At 32.6% G+C, this 23,844-nt stretch overlaps 3 protein-coding genes across 3 annotated transcripts in view; 2 read left to right on the forward strand and 1 right to left on the reverse strand.

Moving 5' to 3' along the window:
• LOC140051949 (phospholipid-transporting ATPase ABCA1-like) overlaps window positions 1-5,518 on the forward strand; it is a 54,545-nt gene extending 49,027 nt beyond the window's left edge. Inside the window, exon 50 of the mRNA XM_072097304.1 lies at window positions 10-5,518. Coding sequence (XP_071953405.1) covers window positions 10-182 — 173 coding nt within the window. The 3' untranslated portion in view covers window positions 183-5,518. The remainder of the gene's footprint in view (window positions 1-9) is intronic.
• Window positions 5,410-12,552, reverse strand: LOC140051043 (biotin-dependent 3-methylcrotonyl-coenzyme A carboxylase beta1 subunit-like). Its single transcript, XM_072096115.1, has 10 exons — window positions 11,926-12,552; window positions 11,370-11,548; window positions 10,983-11,063; window positions 9,652-9,830; window positions 9,367-9,559; window positions 8,886-8,977; window positions 7,942-8,221; window positions 7,679-7,774; window positions 7,130-7,285; window positions 5,410-6,967 (listed from the first exon to the last, which is right to left on the reverse strand). Exons 1-10 carry the CDS (start codon window positions 12,443-12,445, stop codon window positions 6,890-6,892), a joined length of 1,854 nt encoding a protein of 617 aa, XP_071952216.1. The 5' UTR covers window positions 12,446-12,552; the 3' UTR covers window positions 5,410-6,889.
• Window positions 12,553-13,840: 1,288 nt separating this feature from the next.
• On the forward strand, window positions 13,841-23,703 carry LOC140051825 (cytochrome P450 4V2-like). Its single transcript, XM_072097145.1, has 11 exons — window positions 13,841-14,140; window positions 16,212-16,327; window positions 17,618-17,703; window positions 18,117-18,307; window positions 18,661-18,730; window positions 19,083-19,209; window positions 20,042-20,242; window positions 20,553-20,655; window positions 20,888-21,022; window positions 21,229-21,408; window positions 22,189-23,703. Exons 1-11 carry the CDS (start codon window positions 13,972-13,974, stop codon window positions 22,347-22,349), a joined length of 1,539 nt encoding a protein of 512 aa, XP_071953246.1. The 5' UTR covers window positions 13,841-13,971; the 3' UTR covers window positions 22,350-23,703.
• The last annotated feature ends 141 nt before the right edge of the window (window positions 23,704-23,844 follow it).

The raw sequence follows: 23,844 nt of genomic DNA on the forward strand, positions 1-23,844 counted from the left end.
TCTTTTCAGATGGAGTACGATTTCACAATCGGCAAGTATCAGTAGAGGACTACAGTGGGTATTCCAACCCATTGTACAGTCAGACCATACCAGCAGCTGAACGGCCTAGAAACCCTCACGGCTTCAGTAACCCATTGTATGCAGTTGGCAACCAAACAAAAAATGACTCATCAGAATGCTGAGTGGTGGGGTATACCGGCAACTGAATGCCTAGGAACCCTCACGGCTTCAGTAACCCATTGTATGCAATAGGTAACCAAGGTAGAAATAACTCATCAGAATGCTGAGTGGTGGGGTAATACCGGCAACTAAATGCCTAGGAACCCTCACGGCTTCAGTAACCCATTGTATGCAATAGGTAACCAAGGTAGAAATAACTCATCAGAATGCTGAGTGATGGGGTAATACCGGCAACTAAATGGCCTAGGAACCCTCACGGCTTCAGTAACCCATTGTATGCAATAGGTAACCAAGGTAGAAATAACTCATCAGAATGCTGAGTGGTGGGGTATACCGGCAACTAAATGCCTAGGAACCCTCACGGCTTCAGTAACCCATTGTATGCAATAGGTAACCAAGGTAGAAATGACTCATCAGAATGCTGAGTGGTTGGGTAATACCGGCAACTAAATGGCCTAGGAACCCTCACGGCTTCAGTAACCCATTGTATGCAGTTGGCAACCAAACAAAAAATGACTCATCAGAATGCTGAGTGGTGGGGTATACCGGCAACTGAATGCCTAGGAACCCTCACGGCTTCAGTAACCCATTGTATGCAATAGGTAACCAAGGTAGAAATGACTCATCAGAATGCTGAGTGGTGGGGTAATACCGGCAACTAAATGGCCTAGGAACCCTCACGGCTTCAGTAACCCATTGTATGCAGTTGGCAACCAAACAAAAAATGACTCATCAGAATGCTGAATGGTCGGGTAATACCGGCAACTAAATGGCCTAGGAACCCTCACGGCTTCAGTAACCCATTGTATGCAATAGGTAACCAAGGTAGAAATAACTCATCAGAATGCTGAGTGGTGGGGTAATACCGGCAACTAAATGGCCTAGGAACCCTCACGGCTTCAGTAACCCATTGTATGCAATAGGTAACCAAGGTAGAAATAACTCATCAGAATGCTGAGTGGTGGGGTAATACCGGCAACTAAATGGCCTAGGAACCCTCACGGCTTCAGTAACCATTGTTCTTCTTGCTGTACAAGAGTGAAAGGATTACTGCATATGGAGGGCTTGATGGCTAAAGTAAAGTACTCTCAGTCAAACTGGTCAGTTAATCAATTTTTCCGTCGATAACTAAATACAGAGATAAGGATATAAGAAATGTCATGTAATCAAAGCTATTGACAGAGATAAAAAAAAGATTGAAGTTATTTGATTACCAATATAACATGATGATATAAGAGAAATGAAAAGACAAATCTAATTTTTTAAGAAATATATATTTTATGTGTTAAATTAATAATATTTGTTACATAAGAATATGATACCAACCTTAATATTGGTAACATATTCTTATTAATTTTTACATGCCTTTAGGATATGGTTGATGCTTTATAGCTTTAGGAAAGTTTACATTTGCTTGGTAAACTTTCATAGAAAATGTAATCTTTTAATTAGAAATTTAGTATTTTTTGTATCTTTTACATGGTAATATATCTTTAATCATGTGCAATATACTGAATATGCACACAAATATTTTAGGTTTAACGTAGATAGTTTTATGACAAATTGTTTGTATAACTACAATTTGATGTAAGATGCCAAAAAGAAAATCATGATCATTCATGGTTATGTGTTTTCTATCTGACATGTTCGACTGTGCATGTATGTTTGACTTTTTAAAAGAAGTTTTAAAAAAATCTTTTGAATTAAATTGTTTTCATTAATTTATAGATGTATTGTCCCTTGAAACACAAAAAATGAAAAAAAAAATATTCTAAATTTAAATTGGCCATATCAAAGTAATATTAAAGTTATTCACTTTAAGTAGAAAATTCGAGCCAAAAACAACAATTTTACGTAATTGACAGGTAAATTAATTAGATTACATTTCATCTGGGAAATCGTCGCAAGCGAAAGTAAACAAAGATTTCAAACCATGAGTATGCATTATTCATGATGCTAATTAGGATTTTTTACAACTTGTCACGGTTGAGAAGGTGTTTTCACACAGATCGCGAGGAAGTTTTATGATTATGCATACAGAGTAGCCAAATAAGTGTGTTGCATTATGAGATATGTTTTGATTGAAAACTTTGACTGGAAGTCAAAGTTATTTTTTGAACAAAAAAACATCTGTATTTTGGTTAAATAATTTTTTTTTCCGACTAATTTTTGGTGAAAGTTAATAACTATTATGATACTTCAAAATGACCCACTTTTTTTCAAAATAAAAAAAAAAATTTTTTTTGCAATTAGTCAAAGGGACAATACATCTTTAATATTTAAAATGGTCTTGGCAACCAAAAAGATATACAAATAACAACTATGGTTAAATTAAATACAAATTTATAATCAGAAAGATATTTATTACTGAAATTATGAATCAAGAAAATAGTCAAAGATATAGTTGATATTGTACTTATATTATAAAGAGAAAGAAAAACAAGATTAAAGAAAATGTATGGTAGATGACATGATCATTGACATGTGTTCATGTCTATGGCAAAGATAGAAAGAAAATGTACGGTAGATGACATGATCATTGACATGTGTTCATGTCTATGGCAAAGATAGAAAGAAAATTATATACTAAATTTAAAGATGTATTGTCCCCCAAAAACATGAAAAATGAAGATTAATTAAATCAGACTTTGAATAGGTTATTTTGTAGTTTTCACTTTCGTAGAAAAAAAAAGAAAAAAATTAATGTTTTCACTTATAAAATAACAAAATAAATCGTTAAATTCAACCAAAAATCCATTGGCTGGCAGCCAATTTGACTATTTTTTGCTTTAAATTACAGGTTTTTTCAGGTAAATACATTTTTTTCGATCTAATTTTTGGTCAAAGTGGATAAATATTATGTGACATTAAAATGGTATATTCAACAACAAAATGTTTAATCATTATTTTTTCAGGGGGACAATACATCTTTAAATATATTTCTATATAAGTCCTGTGAGAGAACAAACTTGTATTATCAGTGAAGATTGAAATTATAAAAGTTTAATTTCAATCTTTTCTGCAATATCTTTCTACTAGGTTTTTGTACCATGTTGTGTGCTAAAGTAGTAAATATAGGCATATCTTGAAAGTATAGATGTAAATATTTCTAATTTCCTATAAAAGTAAATATAATCCAAGTTGCAATGCAGATTTTGTCATTCCAAATGCTGAAGAATATTGTTTATTATAAACGTTTATTTTAATTTTAAGTATAATGAAAGAAATTATTAAAAACATATTATATGCCTGATGGTTTTATCAATTTGTGGAAAAACAAACTTGTTGAGCAAATAATAGAGATATTATAGTGCACTATGAGCAAATGTATAAATTTATTAGTTTTCTTAAACTTACTAGCCTTTAAATACTTAACAATCTAAACTTGTTTATAGTTTAATATCAATAAATAATCTTATTAACACAGTTGTGAAATATTACAGTTTGATTTGAATTATACTCAGAATTTTCTGATAGAAAGAAAAAAACTCAATTTCTGATATTTTCTCTTCGTTTGTTTTAGTTTATTTTGAATTTTACTCAGAATTTTCTGCTTCATAGAAAAAAAAACTTAATTTATGATATTTTATGGTCATACTATGGGTATACTGTATACAGATGAAAATTGAGTATGGTTCTGTGTGTAATGTAAATACTCAACAGAAGTAACTAGCTTAGATACCAGGGCACAATTTGATATTTGGCTAGGCACCGTATAAACATAGTTATACTTATATATATATACTTCAAACTTAGCCATTTTAATCTGTCTACAGAAATATCATATTTTTAGTTTATTTATTTCTTGTTGTGCCCTTATTTTATGATATGTTTTTAATTTTAATTATGATAAGAAAGCACTTATTGTGAAAGGCCACAGTGTGGCATATATTTTTGAAAGAAAGAACTGAAAATATTTTTTAAAGAAACTTTTAACTTTACTTATTTTGCCACTATAATGCACTGTTGTTTTATAATGAGTGAAATGTATAGTTGTTTAGTACAAAAATAGTATTAGTGTAAAACAAAGTATAAATATATTGTTTTTTATATGTGATAGCTAGATTTTGTATTATTTTATGTAGGTTATAGTTCAGTGGTACTAACTCAATGCTATTTATACCTTTTCAGTCATGGTGTTGTCACCATAATACCAAACTCTCATTTTAGGACAGTAGACGAATAACAAACCTTAAATCCAATACAAACATGTTAATGAACGGAATGTTATTGTTTTCGATTTTATACAGCGCTTTTAACAATCAGCAGGTTGTCACAAAGCGCTTAAATAAAAATTGATAAATTCAATTCAAAACATTTATCGGAATAAATAGTGGGTTTATATGCATACATCTCTCACCTATTGTCTTAAAGTAAAAGCTAATTATGTGCAGTATATATAGACGTTATATTCAAGCAATGATTCTAGGATGAAAATATGACACAATTATGCAACAAACTAGACTAGCTCTAAAACCCAATGGTTTTTCGCTTGATGAAATTACCAGGTATTTTGTATAAACTGAATGAAAGGGTTTAAGGAGTCAGCTTGGAGTGGCCTGACATCTGCAGTGGCTTGAAAATGGCTGCCAATAATCATGATCATCTATTTGCGTCACCACATTTTCTGATGGGTGTCCTATAATTGTTCTAGAATCAAAATTATCATTTCGTTATGTTCAATTCAATATAATAATGAATTTCGGTGAAATTAAAATTGCATGAAAATAATATACGCCGTTTATTACGCACAGAATCTACTAAATCAATCTAGAATTGTTTAAAAATAAATAAATGTTCTTTTCATTAAGCCTCTAGGAATCAAAAGGTTGGGGAATACAGGTACTGTACAAATAAAAATAGAGAAAATAGTATAAACAGGGTGCTTATTCACAATAAGAGACTGTATTATATACTATTTTCTCAATCATATTCAACATATTCTTCCAAATGTAAGATAGTATTTCAATAATGTACCTTTAATTTGTTAATCATTCCATTTTTCTGTCATATTTCAGTGGTTATGGCAGGATTTTCAAAAAGGGTCAAACAGTATGTTTAATGTAGCCTGACTGTATCAATACATTGCGTATAGTGGTACCCATGTTGATGCCACCCCTGGGGTATTTTAAAAGTAAAAGTGTATATTAATGTTATGCATGCAACATAATACATTACCATATTACCACAGCTTTTATTACTTGGGTATTAATGCATGTTTTAGGTCATAATGTTTTTTAATTACTTTTTAAGTAAGTCATTGGAAGTATTTTGTAGTTTTATTATATTGTGCTGTAACCTTGAATGCAATAAACTACTCAGTTTTTTTATGTATAAATCCATTTGCTTCAAATTGAGTTTATCTTTTATTTTTTGGAAGACAAACAACCACAATTAGTGACACCTCATTTTCTTATGCACTCCAAAAAACACCTTTCTGTATATAAATCCAGCGTTACCTTACTTCCTATCCTTTTCAAGCTGAGTGTCCCATAAGGCTACAATATAAATTCTGTACCATTATTCAATTAACAAAATTGTAGATTATTGTAATTTCTTTGATAACCTGTCTATGAATTAATAAATTCTTACTTGGATAATTAAGTGCCATTGTTTTTCCCATAAAAGAACACCCCTCAAATATAATACAATTATCAATATTTCTTCAATCAAAGTCTTTTATTTTCTCCATACAGTAGATAATAGCATATTTAAGACTACAATATTATGTACCCTTTGAAATAGTACAAATATTCTCAAGATATGTTTTTTTTTCGTTTAAAATCTTTTTCATTATCCTGGCCGAGAGATTTTTTAAACCATGACATTTTATCTGTATCTTTTACACTATTCCCAGCACACTCGGCCTATATTTACAATTTTATTTTTATATTGCATTGAAAGTGCTATTTGCATTATTCTATCTTACATTTACTCAATTATTATGACAAAATAAATGGTTTTTCAAATCCCACAGAAAATGCCTTTGTTGTGTGCTAAAATTATAAAGAACTTATAACACACGAATCTCCTGTTTTTCCAAAGCGTGTAACAATTTCGAAATGCGTTGTAGGATAGAATAGAGCTAATTCACTAAAAGCCAATTTCTGACAGAATACAGTAAAGGCCAATTTACGACGAGCGGTAACGGTAATAAAATTATAGAATCTATGTTATTCCTTATGACCATTTACACGCAACACTGAGCAGACAGGATAATTAAGTGCCATTGTTTTCCCATAAAAGAACACCCCTCAAATATAATACAATTATCAATATTTCTTCAATCAGTCTTTTATTTTCTCCATACAGTAGATAATAGCATATTTAAGACTACAATATTATGTATTTCGAAAGGCATTGTAGGATAGAATAGAGCTAATTCACTAAAAGCCAATTTCTGACAGAATACAGTAAAGGCCAATTTACGACGAGCGGTAACGGTAATAAAAATATAGAATTTATGTTATTCCTTATGACCATTTACACGCAACATTGAGCAGACAGGATAATTAAGTGCCATTGTTTTCCCATAAAAGAATACCCCTCAAATATAATACAATTATCAATAACATAGTTGTGAATCCAGAAGAGATAGTTGTGAATCCGGAAGAGATAGTTGCGAATCCGTAAGAGATAGTTGTGAATCCGCTAGTGTGTAAAGAATGTGTCAGTTTGGTGTGGTAAAGAATCTATGTAGAATAACAATTTACATTCGAAGTACTCCAAACTTTGTATTGCTTTCACCTTTTTGTTGAGATATTATGTTCAAACACTTGCCAAGAACCTGTAAACAAAAACAATAATTTTAAATGCAAGAAGTTTATTAAACTCATGAATATCTTGGCAAAGTAAATTTTGAAATACCAGTCAGTTAATCACCTAAGCAGCTGTGGTATCTAAACAGGATATCCAGTCGGATCAAATAAATATTACTAATTTAACTTACGTTTCTAGTATCCTTTGGAATTACTATGCCATCATCATACAATCGAGACGAAGAATAAAATGCAGACATCTTTTGATGAACTAAACCTGCCGTTTCTTTTGACAATGTTTCTCTGTCTTCACTTGACATTGAACCTCCTTTTTTGGATAATTTTTCCTAGAAAAAGAAAAGAAATGTTTAATAATATTTTGACAAATCATGATTGTAATGAATAATAATGTAATTTTATTTTCTGATAGTTTAGTGGGACCTTGCATTATTTACAGGCTTACAAACCATGACTTCTTTCTGAATTTGGGGTTGTTAATGAACTATCACTCTTGTTGGTGTGTAAAACATTTACAGGCATTTTTGTTACACGCTGGACTTGGTAATCATATAATGCAAATTGTAATGTAAAATTGAAAAAAAAAATGTATTCTTACAAAAACAACTTTTTGTCATTAATTCTATACAAAGCCTATTAACTTGTTTTAAGCACTTCTACATGCCCATATATAGATATTAATTTAATTGAAGACTAGTTTACATTTCTGATTAAAATCTCACCTGTAGTATAGCACTAGTAACATCATTTTGATTTGCTAGACCTATCTGTGCATTCGGCCAGAGAAAATGAAATCTTGGATCAAAAGATCTTCCACACTACAAGCAAAAATTGATATAAAACAGAAAGTGATTTCAGAATGTTAACATAGTTATCTTTATGCTTATACAATAAAACATTTCCAATCGCATATCTATACCCATTTAGCCACATTACTTCACTTTAACATAAAAATAGAAAACAATTTGAAACAATCATAGCATACCATAGCAAAGCTGCTTGGTCCAAAACAGCCACCAACAACAACTGATATCTTTGGCACTGACGTGCACGCTACAACTGCAACCATCTTTGCTCGTGCCCGGAGCAGATCACCGAGAGCTTCGCTGTCCAGTTTTCCATCAATATCTGGATCCTCAGGAAGCGTGTTTTGTAAAAATATGATTGGTATGTTTCGCTGACTGCAGATTTCAACAAAATGCGCTCCTTTGAGAGCACCCTCATAGCTTAAATGCCCGTTATTTGCAACTATCCCCACCAATGTTCTTGAAATATAAGAGAGAAAACTCATATATATCATGTACACTATTAGACCTTATCATGTTGAAACACCGGTTCTTGTTAGATTGTTGTTAAGCAACGTTGGGGTCGGTTAGAGCTTTGATGGGAGACCATCTGGGAATATCGGGTGCTGTATATGGAGCTGGGGTCCCATTAGGCATTTGAAATCAGCGCTGCTGACTCTTATAGCAGCCCCTGCATCTAGTATCTGCATCAGACATATTGGCTTATGCCTCTCCTCTGGTTAAGGTTGGCACTTGACGAGAGAAGCCCTTGGTCAATGTTGGGACCAGCCAAAGGTGCTTTAAACAGTCATCATTCAGATGAATACAAGACTAATTGACATTGTCGGCCATATTAGGTTTCATTTGTTTATTTATGAAAGATTGTCAACGTGTTAGGCTACAGTATTTGTAACATTTGGCAATGTTTTGAAACAAAGTGAATTATTAGATGTAGCCACATGGGCTCATGAATATATGTTTAATGATGTCATTTAAATGATATACTATCAGAGAAGTAACATGTTTGAATTGCTGTGCCTGGCACACAAATAAACTCTTAAAACATGAACAAATACCGTAAAAATCATGGCAATAGCGATAAAACGAAATCACACTATTATTAACTCCCTTAACTATTACATACCCTTTAATAGTGGCAAATCCAGTGACCAAAGAAATGCCAAACTTTTGTTTAAACTCTTGAAATCTACTCCCATCCACTATTCTTGCTAGAATCTATTCATAGAAGAAAAAAAAACAAATAAACATTTTGGTTAACTGAAATCTTTATACACAAACTCAGAATTTTTTAATTTAGAAGCATATTGTTTGTGCTTAACTCATTCGCGACTTTTTTAATAACCTCTAAAAATCTGTACTATTTTAATATTTTTATTGTTGAAATAATCCAAGTATGGTGCCATGTAAGGAGTTATTTAGTAAAATATTAAAGGAAAACAATTCAAAAGAAAGGAAAACAATCAAAGGGCCCAAAAGTTACCCAGTATAAATATAAAACAAAACAAAACAAAAAAGGTGAAAATAAAAGGACATGCAATCTATTAGAATAAACACAAATTCCCCCAAAATATTATTCATTGAATGGATATGAAAATTGTATTAACTTTGTAAGGATTGTAATCCAAGTCCAAACTATGACGTGGTGCTAGGCCAGCTAGGTCATCCGTAGAGTACATTGGTTCTGTGAACTCGGTAGGCTCGTCAGGATATGGCTCATTCAAGGTATCCACAATATTCCTTCCCATTTCAAAGGCTTCTATTTCAGTCTCTGCAAAATGGTCTGCAACACCACTAACACTGAAAGTTAATCAATTTTGTTATAATAGTAATAATAATAATACTGTATCCTATATTTATAAAGCGTCTAATGTTGTGAAAACACCCCTTACGTGCAATGTACAGTGGCGCCACCAAGGTCTTCGGAAGTCACTTTCTCACCAATGGCAGCATATACAAGAGGTGGCCCTCCTAAAAAGATTGTACCGATACGATGTACCATTACTGTTTCATCAGCCATACAAGGTACATACGCTCCACCAGCAGTGCATGAACCACAGACTATTGCCACCTATGTAAAAGACACAAAAATGTGTATTTTTACCAAAATTGTGTGTTTTAATTTAAAACATAGAAAGTCTTATTCAGTTTATTTGTTTTCTGTTGAATTAAAAGTGTCGCGATAAAATAACACTAACAAGTCACAGGGGTCATTAATAAATATTCAAAATAAATAAACTACCAGTAATATTTTTTCATTAACAAAAATAATAGAAAAATGTGCATATTTTGGTAGCATATGGATAGCATATTGTTATTGAATGTTATAAATAACCCAACATACTGAATGCAATTGTGAATGAAATTGAAAAAAAAAGTAATAAAATATGCACATTTTGTAATATAATAGCTGCATCTTAAAATGTTCATGTTGGATAATGGATAGAATAATTTATGAGCTTTCATTTAATAGATTACTATACAGTTCATCTAAACACTAAATCATATACAGTAATAAACACAAACAAACACTACCAAATACTACATTTTTTTAAGATGTATTGTTGCTTTGACTAATTCCAAAAAAAAAGTTATGAAGTATCATAATTAGTCGAAAAAAAAAAAAATTAACTGAAATACTGACGTTTTTTGTTCAAAAAATTACTTTGACCTCTAAGTTTTCTTTGCTTGTTTGGCTACTGTGTATGTATATTAATCCTATACTTTCCTCGCGATCTGTTTGAAAACACCTTCTCAACCGTGACAAGTTGTAAAAAATCCTAATTAGTATCATGCATACTCGTGGTTTGAAATCTTTGTTTACTTTCGCCCGCGACAATTTTCCAGACGAAATGTAATCAAATTAATTTACTTATTAATTACATAAACTTGTTGTTTTTGGCACGAACTTTAATATTATTTTGATATAGCCAATTTAAATTTAGAATATTTTTTTTTCAAGGGACAATACATCTTTAAAAAACAAAAAAATATTTTCAAAAAGAAAAATAAATATTTTCATTCATTATTAACCATTCCAATGCATTGTTGATGCATTTTTTAATTATGATTTTTTTTTCTTCTTTTTCTCTGTTTTCATTTTAGGGACAGATCTAGAGGGGCACTTACTTTCCTCTTTTAAAATGAATGAACTTGTATAATATGTTGGTGTGAAAGAGTAAACAAAAGAAAATGTATCCAAATGCAAATCTACATAAAATACCTGTGGAATTTTTAATGATGACATAACAGCTTCATTATAAAAGGTCTTTCCTCCATGTTCTTTATCTGGAAATATTTCATCCTAGAAATAAGACAATTTTAAATTTCAAATAACTTGGTTTTTTTTTAGTAAAGAAACAAACATAGAGGGTCCAATATATATGAATATTTCCAGTATAAATGGTCATTTTGTTACAGTACCCCATGTGGGTATAACAAACTTTTGTTAATGAACACACGATCTAAGAAAATATATGAATAATATAAAAATGTGTACAATTATCAATATCAAATGGTATATTTTGTTTTTTTTTTTTAAATCTAGTTAACAATATCCTTTGATACATAAAACTATAATAGATTTTAATAGAATTTCCTTTTACTATACCTGAAGAGGTAGAAATGCACCTCCACTGTCAACAACATAAACTGAAGGCAGTCTATTGTGCAGTGCAATCTCTTGTGTGCGTAGTTGCTTCTTGACTCCAATTGGGTAAACAGTTCCTCCTTTTACAGTTGCATCATTTGCGTTCACTACACACCAGTGTCCATTTATTTTGGCAATTACTGAAATTTGAAAAAAAATTTTTTTTATCATTCCTAATAATGTACTGTATCCTTGCTATCTCATTGATTGACTTTATATCATATGGGTTGTGCACTCCTATTTCAATACTATTGCATGCTCAGCTTCAAATCTTGTGTGTTTAATTAGTTTTGGTTTTTTTTTTTTGCCATGGTTGACCCATTCAGTGTAAAGCTTCCTATGGGCATGCTCAACCTTAGACACACAGTTGGCTGTGATGAAAGAAAAAAGAAACAATCATGATGTCGATAGTCATCACACTATAATGACCATACCTAAAAAAAACCTAAAAATTACATCTTTTTCTTGCATCGCCTGTCATGCCTAATAAAAAAGTAATTATTAGCTGAAAAAATACCATTGACCATTCCGGAAGCTGGTATATCTCCATAGATCATTCCTTGTCCAGCTAAAGGTGAAAGTTCAAGAAAGTCCTCATCATCTAATAAACATCTTAACCTGTCTCTAACAAACATCTTCTTATTTACTTCAGTGTGTTGTTTCATTCCTCTTGCTCCACCTCCTCCATAAACCACAGACAAAATGTTACGATACGATTCTTCTAGCATATTGCTATTTTCTCTATTCTTTACAAAAGAGCTGTTCGATTGATCTATTTCACCATCAATAACCTTAAAGCCTGAAAATTTTGTCCGATCTTGGTTTCTTTTGGGGGAAGTGCTAGGCCCGTCATTGGTCTGTTGTACAGAACTGGACAGACTCGCAGTCGGCGCGGCCAACCGGTTCCTTGCTCCCGGTAAAGGCCTAACTCCGGTGCTCATTATTGCAGCTATTCTATGAACTCTAAAACTTGATAAATACATATTTGAAATACATTTGATGCAAATAGTGTTATTTAGATTTATTCTAGTAAACATTTTAAATTAGTTACGCCTTAAAAAGTAGTAAATTGTAGACGTTAAATTGAACCAATCTGTTGGGTGTCATAGGTCTCCGTTCCGTTGTGACTTCCCTTGTGATTTCCCTTTTATACTATACTTTGTTTACATCTAGTCTTTGATATTAATTTTCACCAAAAAAGAACGCCACCTATAATTTTATAATATTAATTTGATTTAAAAAGAAAGTGGAGGAAAGAAAATGATTTTTTTCTTAAAGCTCTACAGAAATATTAAATTGTGATGCTACCCTAACCAACCAAAGTGAATCATCACTGTGCTAGAATTGTTGTTCTTTCGTGAGCTCGGCTAACTTTTAATTAATATGTTTTAGCATAGTCAATTTATTCAATATATATATTTTGTTTTCTTTTGTATAAATTTATACAGTAGTACCTTGATTATAACAAACATAGATACATTTTTACGATGCTGCATGCTCTAGCCAGCTATGTCCCATGAGGACTAATCATTCATAAGCTAAAGCAAGCAGCAGTTATAGTATCTAAGGCCGACAGCTTTGCAACTTTGTAAACTCGACTATAATTTATAGATCCCAGCTGCTGGACCCCAAAAAACGTCTGGGAAAAGAAAGTCTATGAGTCATGCTCACGGCGGTTAAACTATTTTGGATTCTCGCCCTTTGATTGGTTGACGCGAATCAACAGACTGGGAAGAATTTTCGTGAAGTTACGTTGTCTCTCGAGGGTATTCAGTTGCATGCCAACAGGTTGAGGTCACACACACACACAGAGCACATTAAATTTAAAAATTGACCATTTTTAAATGGGCATGTAAATCATAATTAAAGAACTATCTTTGATTTGTATGTATTTTTGCGATTATAATTAATCATAAATATATCTGAAGAAAGAACAATGATTAATTTTAAAATGTCGAGCAGCATTTTTGTAAGAAATATTTCTTGTTTAATATATCAACTTTGATGATATAGAAATTATGAAAAAAAATATGCTAAGCATAATTCAGTAATATGCTAGAGCCCGTTCGAACGTAACAATTTACATAACACGTGTTACTGCAATGGTCGTTTTGGTCTAGCTGTTTCAAAAACCCAAGGTTGATTTTAGTTCCAATAGACAAACAGAACAAAATATGTCTTTGTTGCAAATGGCATCCATCTTACCATCGATAAAATACTAATAAATTATATTATAAATTATAAATTATAACAACTTTTTAAGCCGTTTTATCAATTGTGTGAGTCTATATTTTAATTTGTTTTTTATCGTACTAATATCTGCCAATCTTTTTATTTCTATTGTTTTTTATTATGATAAATTAATGGACGAAGCTATTCAGTATTTTTCAATTAGACTTGGCCTTCGACTATTGAAAAGGGTTAGAAACAAGAGGCGCGTACCTGGATTTTACTTTGTTATTATTATGGACGTGCCTGGGAAAATATTTTACACACAAAAAGCAAGCGCGGCCATTCATGCATATCTGTACAACAACATCAACATACAGCAGCAGCAGACGAGATGTTGGGACTTGGTATTGTTTCAATAAGTTTAATATTCTGTTTCATTATCGGAAGTTTATTCCTTTTACAACCTCTATTTAAAACATGGCAACATGTTAGCAAATTTCCTGGACCTAAAGCGTATCCATTGGTCGGCAATGCCCTAAGTCTTGAAAGAGATCCACACGGTGAGTAAGTAAGTAGGGCAAGCCTAGTAGGGCAGGCCTAGGCCTAATAAATATAGGCTAGGCCGGTGTGTGACCGAAACGGCCGCCGATTGAAACGGCCGCCAACATTTTCTATTATGGGACGCCAATACCGCCGCAGCTACAACAAGCCAATGCAGTATTATAAACGTACAGTAGTAAAGCCTATGAAACCACGATGGAGGAACAAATAAATGAAACCAAGCAATATTTTGCATTAATAAATTATAAATAAAAATTAATAAAATATTATACATTAATAAGATTCAAAAACTTCAAAATCGCGCTATGCGTGTTGTTCTTCAAGCTCCGCCTCGCACCAGCACTCACATTCTTCTAACATCTCTCCACATCATGAATGTGTCACAGAGGGTGCAGTACCAGGTAGGCTGCCTAGCTTTTAAAGCCATGAACAATATTGCCCCTCGATACATCACCCCTCGATACATCACCCAACGATTTTCCACTGTTCCGATACACTCTATGAGGACTAGGGCTGCTTCCAGGGGAGACTTGCTGGTACCCAAAGTTAAATTGGAATGTTTCCGGCGCTCTTTTATTTATTCTGCTTGTATTTTATATAATGTATTACCTTCTGTTTTGAAAGAATGTACCAATATTAACTCGTTTAAATTTAATTTAAAAAAAAACATTTTATCGTAATTGTTTAATTGAATTTTTTTTGGATAATTATTTTTTTATATAATAGTTTTAAATTTAAATGTATCTAGTAGATTCGTATTAGTTAAGTATAGTTTTATATATTTTGTCATTTTCAAGAGGGCCCCTGAATATCAGCTGGCCTGCGGGTTCAGCTGGAAGGGTTACCCAAACAAATACTGTATTTTGTCCAATTTTAATTCTTTTCCTTACACTTTTACTTTTACATTTAAAAAATATATAAAAAACCCAACTATGTTTACACAACATTCATTATTATACGATAAACATAATAATACATAAATAATTAAAAACATCTAGGCCTACTAGGCCTATCTGTTAATATTTATTAAGTCACATACGTCTAAAGATAAAGTCATTTCAATCTGAAAAAAAGTAAAACAATTGTATTACACCACACGTCGTTTTGATTACACGTTGTATGACAAACGGCACACGCGGCGTCTCATACATTCAATTGCGTTTTAATTGGCGGCCGTTTCAGTCGGCGGCCGTTTCGGCTGTAAACCGCTAGGCCTAGGCCTACTAATAATATTATTTAATATTAGTCTATAGCCTCGTAGGAGGCCTTGTATGTATTGAATTGTAGGCCTATCTATATATCATATTCATATTTATTGGGTTAGAGGCCTATATAAGCTACTAGACTATGCCTAGTAGGCGTGATCTCTAGGCCTTTTGATATGAGGGAGTCGTAGCTAAGTAAATTCTCCATGATTGAATTGAAATGCATCAGTAATGTATGATTGAATAAAAATAATAATAATATTCAATTAATATAGCGCAAAATGTAGGGCGCCTCTAGGCTAGTCTTTAATGAAGCGCTGACAAATCAACAGAAAATGTAAGAAGCACAAAAATTAATTATTGATGATTGAAATCGAAAATTAAAAACCTGGGATTTGAGTTTCCTGATTGAGTTTGGAAGGGCGTTGTTCCAAAGAACAGCAGCTGACCGTTAAGGCGCATTTTTCAGTAAGTGTCTTATTAATTATTAATAATTTTGAAATATTTTCAATGTATACGAGTGGAATATTGCATCATTTAATTAAATTTAACAAAACATGTTGCTAATGAAAGGAAGGGAGTAGGCGACGATCGCTGCTGGCACGTAAAAAGACAAAACAATGGTGAGGTTTTTTTGGAATTCATGGTCACTGCCATTCACGACTTGGTTAAAATTAAGTGGTCATATAGGTTATAAGGTAGGATGCTTAAGCATAGATGGCTTTAATTTATTCACTAGATCTGATAGATTGTTTAATTTGGCCTTCATAAATAAATTCATTCAAAATCTAAAACTTGACAACTAACATTTAACAATTAATTTCTTTTTAGGTCTAATACTAATAGCAAGTTCTTTTTGTTGTAGATTTATTTAACCAAGTTCGAAAATGGTGTACAGAAGATTTCAAAGACTATGGGTTGTTTCGAATATGGCTTGGGATTGTGCCATTTATAGTAGTGTATAAAGCAGAAGATGCTGAGGTAGGTTATATGTATACATTAGCACTGGAGTAACTCAAGCGACAAAGGCTCCTGGGGTCCTCCGACGCTGGATGGTTACATTGGGACTGCTCATGCTGTGGGCCCCTTATTAATCCAGGGAGCGATCAAAGCTGTTACGCCACTGTATTAGTTTTTTTTTTTGATAGCTTGACATTTTAATTTCTCAATGTAATAATAGGTAGGTTACTTTACTACTTTAAGCCACAAAACCTTTTGGACTTTAGGAACATACTCCCAGATTGGTAAAATTACTCCATTGACTACCTTCAATATTAACCACCATTTAGGGCTGCTTTTTAGTTTTATTCCAAAATTGTTTATATCTACCAAGCTACTGTATCTTCTTTGTTTCCTACTCAATACTATCTCCATTCTCTATTTACCAGCCTTGTGCCTCTTTTCTTTTATTTCTTTTATTCCTGTCCACTCAGGCAGCACTTGCCTGATTTATCTATCTATCTTTGTCTCAATTACCTTCACTTGCAATGATGAAGGGCTACAGTAGTGTTGCCCGAAAGCTCTGCTAACTTTTCTGGCTGTTTTACTTTATCGTTTTTGTATCTCCATTGAGATCCAGCCATTGATACCCACAGCATCATTGTCATTTTTCAGTATTTTGCCTTTGGATTTATATATTTATTGTAGTTTATAAACCACACTTTTTAATTCATGGCATCTGATTGGTTAATATTAATCAATTCAACATTACTTCCTTCAAATCAATTTAAGATAAGATTATATACAATAAGACAAGGATATAGATAAAATGTGGAGTGAAAAAAAAACTAAAGAGATTGTTCAAAACAACTACAGCTACAGGACTATGAATTTACTTTAGCAGGAATCTCAAAACAAATTAGTGCCAATAGAAAAATTGAATATTAGAAATATCAATAGCCTCTTAAAGATGTATTGTCAGCCAAAAACATGAAAAACTAAGATTAATTAAATTAAGCTTGAAATATGTAGATTTGTAGTTTTAATAAAGTTAATCAATTTTGTAAAAAAAAAGATGAAACAAAAAAATGTTTTTACTTATAAAATGACAAAATAATGGTTAAATTCAACCAAAAATCCATTGGCTGCCAGCCCAGTTGACTTTTTTTTTTCGATCTAATTTATGGCAAAAGTGGATAAAATGAGATATTCAAAAAAAGACAATACATCTTTAATATATTATTTGTTTATGTTAGTTTTTCAATTACAACATAACACTTTTTAACATCCATTATTAAGATAATTATTTAATGTTTATTCTTCACTTTTTAGGAAATACTTAAAAACAGCAAGAATCTAAAAAAATCGTATATTTATACATTTTTTCACCCTTGGCTTGGTACAGGTCTACTTACCAGGTGTGTGTAAATTAGAGTTTTTTTTAATACTGTATAATTAATAAATGAGCATAATCCCATTCTATAATTTTGCCAGCCCCCCCCCCCCCCCTGGGACTATACTTGGTCCTATACAGTTAATACAAAAGTAAAAATCTAAAGCTCTGTCTACACTATCAAAGTTTATATGACAAAAAAACTGTGATGTGCCCATATGTGGACATGATAATGTTATATCACTACCATATTTAAGCATATCACTACCATATTTGGGCATATCACACTTTTTTGTCAAACTAGTTTGATAGTGTAGACAGAATATATATTTGTATGGAACTTTTTATATGGTAAAAAAAAATTCTTATTGCAACTATTGTATCTGAGAAAAGCAGACATTTTCTTTTTGTGAATATTTGTTTTCTACACCTCTTTAGCACTGGGTCAAAATGGCACACACGACGGAAAATGTTAACGCCGACGTTTCACTTCAAAATTTTGAATGATTTTATGCAAGTTTTTAACGAGCAAGCAGAAATTCTTGTCCAAAATTTAGAGAAAAAAGCTGACGACAAGCCATTTAATATTGTCTTCTTAATGACAGCATGTGTGCTGGATATTATATGCGGTAAGAACTATTGGCTATGTTTTATTTTTAGTAAATTCAATTCATGCATTGAATAAAACCTTCAAGTTATTTTATATTGTATTTGATATGCTGAACCCTGTAAAGCTCAGTCTAAACTATCAAACTGTTTGACAAAAAAAGTTTGATGTGCCAAAATATGGTAGTGATATGCCCAAATATGGTAGTGATATGACATCATTATGTCCATATATGGGCGTATCATTTTTAGTCACATAATGTTTGATAGTGTAGATTTAGGTGTTTTAAGCAATCCCATTGACCTATATGTTACTCAATTCCTTGGTAAGGAAATGAAGATAAAGAGATAGAATTGATTCATTTTCACTTTACAGAGACGGCTATGGGAGAGTCTGTACATGCACAATGTGACATTCAGAATGAGTATGTCCAAGCAGTGTTAAAGTAAGTTATTAATCCGGTGCATGCAGGTCCAATGGAGATGATAGGGTTGAATAATAATATTCCCCCTCCTCTTTTTGAAAACCAAAATGTTAACATTTTCATATCACTCTATTTTTGACAGGCTATTATTTATTAATAATAATAATATATTGTAATATAATAATTTATGTCTTGTTTTTATAATTACAAATGAGGGTACAATATGTAAATAATTAATAGAAAAATAACGCTGTTTATTGAACTTGATAATAACACCATTATGGAGTCGAAACATCATTCTTTTTTAAGCATTATATTTTAAGCATTATTTTTCTATTAATAATAATTTTTTATTTGGGCTTGTGTTACACAGGATGTCCGAGTTACTTCATGAGAGACAGAAATCTGTATGGCTTTGGCCAGACTTCATCTACTTTCGTTTGTCATCAGGAAAACAGTTTTCAGAAAGTTTACATATTCTCCATGACATGACACTCAAGGTATGATAAAAGCAAGTAAGAAGACACTTTATAGACCCAACGAATGTCCAGCTTGGCTGGAGGCTAAACATATTTGGTCAGTCTTCAGGAAAATGTCCTCTTAAAAGCAGTGTCCACGGGGTATCCTCTGAAACTATAAGAGGACACCTTTGAGACCCATAAAACTGATGTCCACCTTGGCTGTAGTTTGAAACATATTTTGTCCTCTTCGGGAAAGTGTCCTCATAAAAGTAGTGTCCATGGGGTATCCTCCATTAAGAGGAGTCTGACACTTTTGAGACCCTACGAAGTGCTGTCCACCTTGGCTGTAGTTTAAAACATATTTTGTCCTCTTCGGGAAAGTGTCCTCATAAAAGTAGTGTCCATGGGGTATCCTCCATTAAGAGGAGTCTGACACTTTTGAGACCCTACGAAGTGCTATCCACCTTGGCTGTAGTTTAAAACATATTTTGTCCTCTTCAGGAAGGTGTCCTCATAAAAGTAGTGTCCACGGGGTATCCTCCATTAAGAGGAGTCTGACACTTTTGAGACCCCACGAAGTGCTGTCCACCTTGGCTGTAGTTTAAAACATATTTTGTCCTCTTCAGGAAGGTGTCCTCATAAAAGTAGTGTCCACGGGGTATCCTCCATTAAGAAGAGTCTGACACTTTTGAGACCCTAAGAAGTGCTGTCCACCTTCGCTGTAGTTTAAAACATATTTTGTCCTCTTCAGGAAGGTGTCTTCATAAAAGTAGTGTCCACGGGGTATCCTCCACGTATATAAGTATCCTTTAAAACTATTAAGAGAACACCTTAAGGAACTAGCATTTTTATTTTTAAACAAAAATCCCAGATTATTAACAAACATGGGTCAGAACTAAAGGAACAGCTTAAACAACAGAAAGATCAAGGTGCTGTGGCGTCAGAAGAACCACAAACTATTGGCAAAAGAAAAAGACTTGCATTTCTAGACTTGCTTTTGTACATGCAAAATGAAAATCCAAGTTTTACCATCGATGACATACGTGAAGAAGTGGATACTTTCATGTTTGAGGTACAGTACTGTATATATTTATAACATAGAATACTTTGTTTCAGTAGCACTTAATACTTATTAAGACTAATTACCATACATATTTAATTTAACATACTAACTAAAATACTAAAAACGTCAGGAGTAAAATTAATTTTTCCTCATCCAAGAAGACCAAACTATGGTCGACATTGTTGTATCCCTTCCTTAACTGCTTGGCCTCTCGACTCAACCAAACGTCTCACACAAATGTATTCAATGGTTTAATTGAAACAAGCAAGCAGATATTTTATTTATTTTAAACATTAAAATATATGATTGTGGAAACCAGGGCCATGACACAACCGCAGCAGCTTCAAACTGGGCTGTGTATTTGCTCGGCAGGAATCCAAAAGCACAGAAACGTCTGCAAGAGGAATTGGATCAAGTATTTGGTAAGTAGTGAAAGGATCTTGTTTGTTACACTTTATGATGCAAAGCGCCACTGTTAATGTTAATGCATACTTTTTGTGTGACAATGGCTAAACAATTTATAGTGAAATTGTTTATTGCAGTTAGTGTGTCAAATACCATCGTCATCCTTAAACAAATCGTTCGTTTTGATGCAAAGTTCCCTTTTAATAATAACGAAATAGTCATTCATTAACTGTACATCTTGTTTGATAGGAGATAGTAATCGACCAGTCACCACAGATGACTTTAAAGAACTCAAATATCTTGACTGTGTTATCAAAGAAACACTTCGTATGTACCCTTCTGTTCCCATATTTGGACGTACTATAGAAGAATCTATATCAATTGGTCAGTAATATATTGTGATATTATACCTATGTTTTTTAGTTATTATAAAAGGTATATTAATTATTATATAACATGTCAAGAAACCTTTCTTTTCAAAAGTTATGTATGTACTGCAAACTTTATATAACATATTGATTTCGCCATGCAAACAAAATATAACTTAATTAACTTGCTTGATTTCTAAATGCTGCGGTTCTTTTTTTCAGGTGGAAAAAAAATACCTGAAGGAATGCAAGCCTTTGTTCTCGCCTACAACTTGCATCGAGATGAACGCTTTTTCCCAGAACCTGAAGAGTTCAGACCGGATAGGTTCCTACCGGAAAACTGTGTTGACAGACATCCATTTGCTTACGTGCCATTCTCTGCCGGACCAAGGAATTGCATAGGTACATTTGTGAGACTTAGCAGAGTACCCTCTGTCTTAAAATCCCCGCTAAATCCAAGGCTAAATACCCAAATGTTGCATAGTCTCAATTGAATGTTCCCAATTAGTTTTGTGTAGAGAGGGAGCTCCATTTGTGATGATGTTACATTTTGAGGTATTAGGGAGTTTTCGCAATCTTACGAATACGATAACGAAAACGGATACGTCACGCACACGTATTCGTTTTTCGTAAGTCAGTAAAATCTGTTTCGCATGGAAATGAAATATTAAGGGCGCCGTCCAAAATATGACTGCGGTAAATTTGAGCGAAGCGCAGGTACGTGTTGCTTGGTGCTTGGCTGCCAAGGCCTAGCGTAACATCAAAGCGAGTGAGGACTTTAAAAACTGCTATTTATCAAAATTGACCTGGCATTTTAGTAAATTACTTTAGTAAATTACTTTCAATAAAAGTATAATTATATTATAGTCATGAATCATTCCTGATTCAAATGCTAAATGTGTAAAATAGATCAGAAACTATACTCGTTTTGTAGTTACAAATATGACTGGTGATATTTGTCAACACGAATACGCTTTACAAATATGAAATGGGGATCAGCTCAAAAGTTTCACAAATGTGTGATGTATCCGTTTTCGTTATCGTATTCGTAAGGTTGCGAAAACTCCCTATTTACACAATTAGCACCGGCAGTGATTAACGCTATAAAATAATGATGAAAATCAAATTATATGTATTCTTCTATGATCATCATTTGCGTAAACTGATTGTAATATTTTTCAGGTCAACGTTTTGCAGTCTTTGAGGAGAAAGTAATCCTTGCACAAATATTCCGAAGATTCAATGCTGAATCTGTTCAGGAGTTTGACGACCTCAAGATACATGGAGAAGTTATTCTACGTCCATCTGCTGGAATAGTTGTAAAGTTAACAAAAAGAAGATAATTGTACTGTTATATGTTATTATATTTACTCATGCAATTGTTCTTTAAAAATGCTGTTCATTACTGTAGGCTAAAACTTTGGCCATAGTCGTAACTGAGTGTTTGATTTAATGCTGTAAGTTGCTTAAATTCTGCAGGCATCCCAAACAATGTTGTACTGTTCTCTACTGGTAGTGTATACATCGGTGGTACATTCTCAAGATTAAACTGTATATTCTGTGTCGTAGGTCATCCTAACGAATCATAGGTTCATTTAGCAATTGTCATGTTTTTCTTGTAAATTCAGTATTTTTTTGTTTTTTTAAACTTTGTAATGCAACTCATTTTAGCTTCGGCTACCAAATTGCAATAAGTTTCTTTTAAACCTGAATAAATAAATAGGGCAGCACACTTGGAAGGTTCTTTATTCTAGTTAGGTACCTAAGTGTGGACATGCTTTGTGTTTTGTCATTCAGGTACCTGTGAGTGCTGTTTATTGACATCGCTATTTTCGTTGGTTGCGTTGTAGAAGTAGTACAGTTCACCTGATTTGTTGCTGTGATTTTATATATATATATATATATATATAAACAAATCAGGCACAGAACATTAATGATATATATATAATATTCATGTGTTTATATAAATATATATATGTCATTGTTTGTTTTTGTCTGTGTTTTTTGGGCATTCCTGACACAAGAATTTACTTTCTTGGTGACGCCTCCCATAATATTTGGAAATAAATGTTATTTTGATCTGATTTGAATAATAATGTTTTTCTTTGTCATGATCAACTGCCGTCTCAGAAGAGTAAGCCATGTGTAATCTGGGTTAAGTACCAAATTATGCGAACAAGTTAGTTGGTGGTGCATTTCTGTTAAGAATTAAACCTTCATCGGAGGAATCTGTGGCATCTCCAAAATTGAGCAACATAATTGTTGTTTCTCACTTTCCACTTCTTGAACAGTGCATCAGTCTGATGGAATAGATTAGGTTTAACTGGAGCATTATCACTTTTCCTTCTTTTCCACTATGTATGTCCATGGATTAAAGAATCCATGGTATGTCCTACGCTTTCTGCGAGATTGAAATGTGCAGGGCCCTCTATCTTTTGCAAGATCACTCTATCTCCGTCTTGCAACTGTGAGTCTTCTTATAGTTCTTCCTGAGTTACTTCAACCATGGAGGTATCTATGCTTCAACCATGTGATGTCCTGTATTTGACTGTGCCATATTCATAAACATTGTATATATTTATTTTTCTTTGTTACAGTTTTATTAGTAACTTTTCATGTCTTTTTATGAATGTTTTTAATGAATGGCCTATTGTTCTAAAAAACAGAACCAAATATTTAAACCGGTGCTACATCTATACCTGATATGTTTTATCCTGTATATAAATATGTTTTTCAATAAATAAATTCTGAAAAAAAGTAAAAAGTATTAATATTTTTTTTACCATGTCCCCTCGGAGCTTCATACAAAATGAAATAGCTATACATATTTAATAACAA

Source organism: Antedon mediterranea, chromosome 6, assembly GCF_964355755.1.
Source record: "Antedon mediterranea chromosome 6, ecAntMedi1.1, whole genome shotgun sequence".
NCBI classification, from domain to species: domain Eukaryota; kingdom Metazoa; phylum Echinodermata; class Crinoidea; order Comatulida; family Antedonidae; genus Antedon; species Antedon mediterranea.